This window comes from Condylura cristata, unplaced genomic scaffold, assembly GCF_000260355.1.
Source record: "Condylura cristata isolate star-nosed mole 26May11 unplaced genomic scaffold, ConCri1.0 scaffold00001, whole genome shotgun sequence".
NCBI classification, from domain to species: Eukaryota; Metazoa; Chordata; class Mammalia; order Eulipotyphla; family Talpidae; genus Condylura; species Condylura cristata.
This window is the reverse complement of record NW_004567102.1, coordinates 4,106,738-4,112,738: the sequence shown is the minus strand read 5'-3', so window position 1 is coordinate 4,112,738 and position 6,001 is coordinate 4,106,738. Positions and strand designations below refer to the sequence as shown.

At 39.3% G+C, this 6,001-nt stretch overlaps 1 protein-coding gene across 2 annotated transcripts in view; it reads left to right on the top strand.

The window, feature by feature from the left end:
* The window catches only part of STK38 (serine/threonine kinase 38), a 38,693-nt gene that overhangs the window by 12,431 nt on the left and 20,261 nt on the right, over positions 1-6,001 (top strand). For both annotated transcript variants that reach the window (XM_004673425.2, XM_012722914.1), the window contains exons 3-5: positions 1,575-1,626; positions 2,561-2,683; positions 4,143-4,226. In XM_004673425.2, coding sequence (XP_004673482.1) covers positions 1,575-1,626; positions 2,561-2,683; positions 4,143-4,226 — 259 coding nt within the window. The remainder of the gene's footprint in view (positions 1-1,574; positions 1,627-2,560; positions 2,684-4,142; positions 4,227-6,001) is intronic.

Below are 6,001 nucleotides of genomic sequence, written 5' to 3'. Positions count from 1 at the left end.
AGTAGGTCTTTCCATTTCCTGAGAATTTAGACACATATCTTCCCATGTTCCTCTCTGTGTTTCACATTTTGGTGAGTGGCATCATTATCCTCCAGCACAAGAAATTATGGGACTTTTCCTTTGACTCCTGCTGGTTGTTCAGTAGCAGTAACAGTTTACTTCACCCGAATTTTCCAGCTTTTGCTCCAGATCTTTACTGCACACCTGAATCACTGCAGTAACTTTCACTTCGCCAGTCTTTGTTAATGACTTGCCTCGCCAGTCCTTCAGCTGCCCGTCCACACCACTCCTGCGCACACCCTCTGTCTGGGACAGACTAAGAGCCCATCTTCTCGTAGTGTGGCATTTGAAGCACTGTGTGCCTCAGCCACACAGGTTCCAAGTATTACTTCTTGCACCCCAGCTTTTAATCTGCTCCGAGCTGCTTGCCTTGCCTGACAGTTGTTGCTAAGTGATGAAGGGGGGATTCCAGACCATGCACTTTCAGTATTTTATTTTGAATAAATAAAGGTTGTGTGGAATTGACCATAAGAAGTTTTACTTGTTTAGTTTTATTCAGTCAGCATGAGACTGGAGGTTATATTATGCACGGATGTGGTTTCTCAAGTTAAGTACTCTTGAGTATTTAGTGCCTTAAGTTGTGACAGTAGTGCCACTCTCACCTTCTGATCGTTACCACACCCTCTCCGCCCCTTGAATTTCCAAATTCTGCCTTTACCTTTGTTGCTTTTTGCTTTTTGCTTATGGCAGGAGGAAGAGGAAGAGTTGAAAATAAAGGAAGTAGGGTTCAGTAAAGGAGAGGAGAGAAACACCCTGATATAATAGGTTATCAAACCCTGACTGTTTTGTGGTCTGTTAAGGAGGAAATACCGATACCCCTCCCCCCCATAAGAAAGAACTTGTCATTTCAAAATAAGATCCTTTGTTGCAGTCATATCTTATACAATCTTTTCAAAATGTAGAAGTAACAAAGGGTGGGAATCTTTTCACATATCTTGGTAATTGTATTTTTTGACTTTAATTATGCACTTTGAGTTTTGTCTGTTTATCATTAAAAAACTGTTTCTATAGGGCCTCCCTAGTGGCGTAGGTGTTAAGTCTCAGTGCCATCACCATGAAGAACCTCCCATGACAAAGTGGCCTGAGTTTCATCCCTGGCCAGGGAGCTACACTTTGTTTCTTACATGCAAAAACTATTAAAAATCTTAGAACAAAGGAATAATTATTATTTTTTTAAAGATTTATTTATTTGGGCATACAGAACTGGGGTACAGGCCAGAGGCTCAGGGGCGGCGAGAGACTTCACTAGAGACAGAGTGGGGAGCAGAACAGGGAGATCGACAAAGTACACTGCTGAGGGGAGCAGCAGGCAGGTCAGGAGAGGTCTGCCACGCCATGTGGTCACCTCCGGGGCAGGTGGGGATCGAACTCATGCGGAAGTGGCTTTAGCTTCTCAGTGCTGTGCTTTAACCTGCTGCACCACCAGGGAGGGCCGGAATAATTCTTTTTGAAAAAGTTTGTATAGATGTTCCAGAAAGTTATTCAAATGTTAATTCCACATGCTTTATTTCTAGACAAAAGAAATTAGAAAAAGTGATGGAAGAAGAAGGCCTAAAAGATGAAGAGGTAATACTGTGCTTTTTTTCTCCCTTGAAATTAGTATGGAAGATGATGCCTTGTGTAGTAAGTGTTAGCCTTGGTGCGTAGGGGACGGGTTTGGCCCAGCAGAAGCTTATGGGGATTGGAACACTTCTGGATTTAGGTGTTTCAGAAGGAGAAGAGTACCACAAGGGAGAAGAAGAATTTTCTAGGCACAATTATAATTAATTGGATTTAGAATTCTAAGAAAAGGAAGGGTTGAAATCAAATGAAGATCTTTAAAAAGCCAATAATAACGTATAGATCTCACTGAAAGATCTCCTTAGCAACGGGCAAATTTCTGAATTCATTATCAAGGCAAATTACCTCTCAAGTTAGCCCCCCTAAACCCCCTCACCCTCACCCCCCCTATGCCCACAGATGTGGTAGGAGAAAAATAGAGTTAAGAAGGAGCTGTGTAAGGAACTGAAATGGTAGTGGAACACTTCAAAAATAGAAATGAATAATAGCACCCAGGAAAATGGTGAAAACCACCTAGGACTTCCAGGAATATTAGAATACTGGAGTATAAGAACTGAGCATAAAATGAACTGCATTGTGTAAAAAGCCCAGAGGGAAATTAAAAAAACATTTTAATTTTATATAAAAAAGATTAAAGGGAAATGTTAGTTGTCTTTCCTTCATTAGGAAAGCTAGAATCTGGGATTGTTGAGGTAGGTTAATTATCCTCAGAGGAGGTATCCCTCCATCTGTTCCGTCTGATTTGTTTATTGCATCTAAAGGCAGAGAAAGGAAGAAGCAACTTTTAAGGGTTCTTCTGTGGTGATTTAATGTGTGGAAAGATTAGTGTGGTGTGGCCCTACTTACCAGATGGGTGGAATCACAAATCCAACTTGGTTGCAGAGTTACAGGATTTCAGCCCCTCCCTTTTTTAACCCCTCTCCTTTTATTTAAACATTAGAAACGACTCAGGCGATCAGCACATGCTCGGAAGGAAACAGAATTTCTCCGTTTGAAGAGAACAAGACTTGGATTGGAAGATTTTGAGTCCTTGAAAGTAATAGGCAGAGGAGCATTTGGTGAGGTAAATTCTACTTATTAAATACAAAAGTACCACAGACCTTTAAAGCTTCAAACATACCATGAACTCATGATAGTTGATAGAACTGAAATATGGGACAGTTGTGTGCTAGCTCTGTATCTTGACTGTCCCCCCTGTCTTCTCTGGCCTCCTCTCTTCCCTCTGCGTAATCCCAGAGCTCTGATTGGTCTCTGTTTTGCCAGCGACCAAGTTTATGCTTTAAGTTTTTGATCTGGAGGGAGAGTTGAAATAGAGAAAGAAATCAGTACTTATTATTCAGATTTTTCTTTCTTATTATTAGGAGTGTAACTCATTTTATAGGCGATGAAACTAGACTAGCGAGTGTGTAATGTTCACTGTCATGCAGCCATTGAGCAGCGGTGCCAGAAGTCGACGTTGGTCTGACTTTCCCCACTGCCTTTCAGAAGCAAGCTGGCAGTGTGTCTCCATCCTTTATTTCATCTTGTCAGGTTGGCTCAAAAGCTTGAAAAAGATGGGCCTAAGGGAACAAGGTAAAGAACTTTAGAAATGTATGGAAATGAACAGTAGAGTTCTGACAGCGTTTAGAACTTTGGCCCAGTTAGTCATGCAGGTCTGTTGGGGAAGGCTTGTATGCAAAGTCATCCCTGTTAATGGAAAAAATCGAAGTGGAAGACAGAATCATTTTATTATCTTTGTATAAAAGGAGCTGCATGTTATCAAGAACCGGTACCTCGGGGAGGTGATGGTATGTAGTTAGAGGTGATAGATTGAATTGATCCCTAAGTTCAGAATCCCTGTTGACCAATAGGGCGGGAAAGCTACAGCAAAGAGCTTTGTATCAGTAAGGAAGGGGATGGGACTCGGTCAGGAAAAACAGGAGTAAAGGTGCAGTGAGAAGGGGCATTTGTTCAAGAGGAGGAGGGGGTGTAGGTGGTTGATAAGAAGTTTTTCTTTAGACTTGTAGGCCATCAGTTTTCTTTTCATCACAAAATTCTCTCTTTTTAAAAACATTGAAAAATCAAAAAAAAACCAACAACAACTATAGAATCCCATTTCCCTCATTGGTACATTTTGGGTTTTTCTCCTTTCAGACATTTTCCCTATATCATGAGCTTTCAACCAATGGTTTTAAATGTTGTTATCATCTACAGGTTTTCTAAACAGGTTGGGTGACATATGCCAAGGATTTAATGAGTCTTCAGGTTCAAAAGTGGGGGTTTTAAATGAGATGGATTTGCTTTACTAGGGAACCAGAGTTATTCAGAGTTGGAAATATTTGAGGCTGTCCCCTGAGCTGACTTGACTCTGTGTAGTGTATCCATTTTGGAATAATGAAAACATTTTCTTCTGTTCCCTTATTGCTAGTTGCTTATATTAAAATCTAATACATTTTCAGTATAATTATTATTTCCTACAGTATGTGAAAGCATTAGTTTGGCACTGAGAACTCTTGACTTGGTACTTCTTTTATAACTTTTAGGTACGGCTGGTACAGAAGAAAGACACAGGGCATGTGTATGCAATGAAAATACTCCGTAAAGCAGATATGCTTGAGAAAGAGCAGGTAAAGCCCCATAGTAGTGGTGCTTTTTTGTCTCCTAAAACGATCTTTCTGTTTAATTAAAACACGTATTCTTATTATTGTCTTTGTTTTGTCATATATACAGATAATATTTTCTTTAACCATAAAAGGAGTTACATATATTGTAAAAGTATCAGTAATACTTGTGTATTATGTGCAGTCATTAAAATTGAAAACCGAGTAGAGTTGCGCCTGCTATTTGTGTTCCCCAGTTGACCCTAAAAGATCTTTGTCAGGAGGAGCCCTTTTTTGAGATCATATTTGCTGTAGTAGCACATTCACTTCTTGAATGCTGAGAGACATAAATTGTATCTGCACCTTGGAACTGAGGCCTAGGGATCAGAATTTGGAATTTAAAATGTGTCTTAATAAACTTCATTTTGTACACTTACGCCAAAGTTGGGTCTTCTGAGAAACTCATTACTACCTGATGAGACTGGATTTCAAATCCAATTTCTAAATGTATTTGAAAAAAATATAATGCAGATTCTCCTTCAGTGTTTAAGAAAACTTTCTAAAACCTAAACTACTTTGCAAATAGATTTATAAGACACATAAGTACTTTATGCAAAATAAGTACGATTTAAGATATGGGACAGGGTTTTAAAAACACAAATGCAGACTTTCTGTGAATCTAGTTTAGTTGAGCTGGTTGCTGAAGAACAGATTGTAGTTAGTGATGACTGCATATACCCTATAGGAGGTCAGATGCTGCAGGACAAAGAGAGATCCCATATTCCCATGTGAGGCCCGAGCCCAAGAGCAGGCTGGATCTGTATCCAGACCTAGTCCTTTCTAACTCAGGTATAGTCACGGAAGCCACCTCAGAATTTTGAATTTTAATTTTCTCCTTAATTATCATGTAACTTTAGGCTCCCAGAAATTTTGTGATGAGAGTAACTTACAAGCACCTTGGCACTGCAGGCTCTGCAGTTTATACCAGTACTGACATTATTAAACATGCACAGCTGTCTTATTTATGTAGCTTCTAAAAATTAGTGTGTGGTTTGGGGGTATAAGCACCAAAAGAGTTTCAATTAATTTTGAGAAAATATAAAGTTGTACTGACTAGTCAGTATACTTTGTATTTCACAAATATGTCTTATTTTTACAAGACATACATCTTTTAGCTTTACCCAAGACTCAGAATCTGTCTATTAAATAATGATCATTCAGAGTAAAATTTTCCAGAGAAGGACCCACGATTTTCAAAGGTATTAGTCCTTTGTAGCATATGTCTGTCGCTCAGCATGATAACAGAGGGCATTCTCTTAGATAGTGTAGCTTCTTCAAAATCAATTATAATTTTTTTTTGTACGAAAAGGAAAGGAAATGTCTGTGGAAGTTAGAGTTTTAGATGGCACACTGACTTAGTATGCTGATGACTGATGACTCAGCTCCTAGTTTTGACCTCACTTGGCTTCAGTGAAAGTTTCTGGCCACAGATTCCCACTGGACTGGCCATCTTGAAGAAGTATGCAAAACGCTTGTGCTGGGTGAGTGGAGTAGATCAGTGCAAATTCTTCATTTTTGGAGGACTAAAAAAATTTAGAATCGGAATCTTAACTTTTTTGTAGTATAGTTACCTTATTCAGAGGGGAAGTTGTTATGTTGGCCTTTATTAAACTGGGGAGGAATTAAAACCACCCACTGGAAGTTTAGGTTGTTCTTCTGTCCTGTAACATGGACATTTCTGCTACCTGGAAAATAAGTTTTAAGAGATAAAAGAACAGCATTGAGTCTTTTGCTTCCACGCA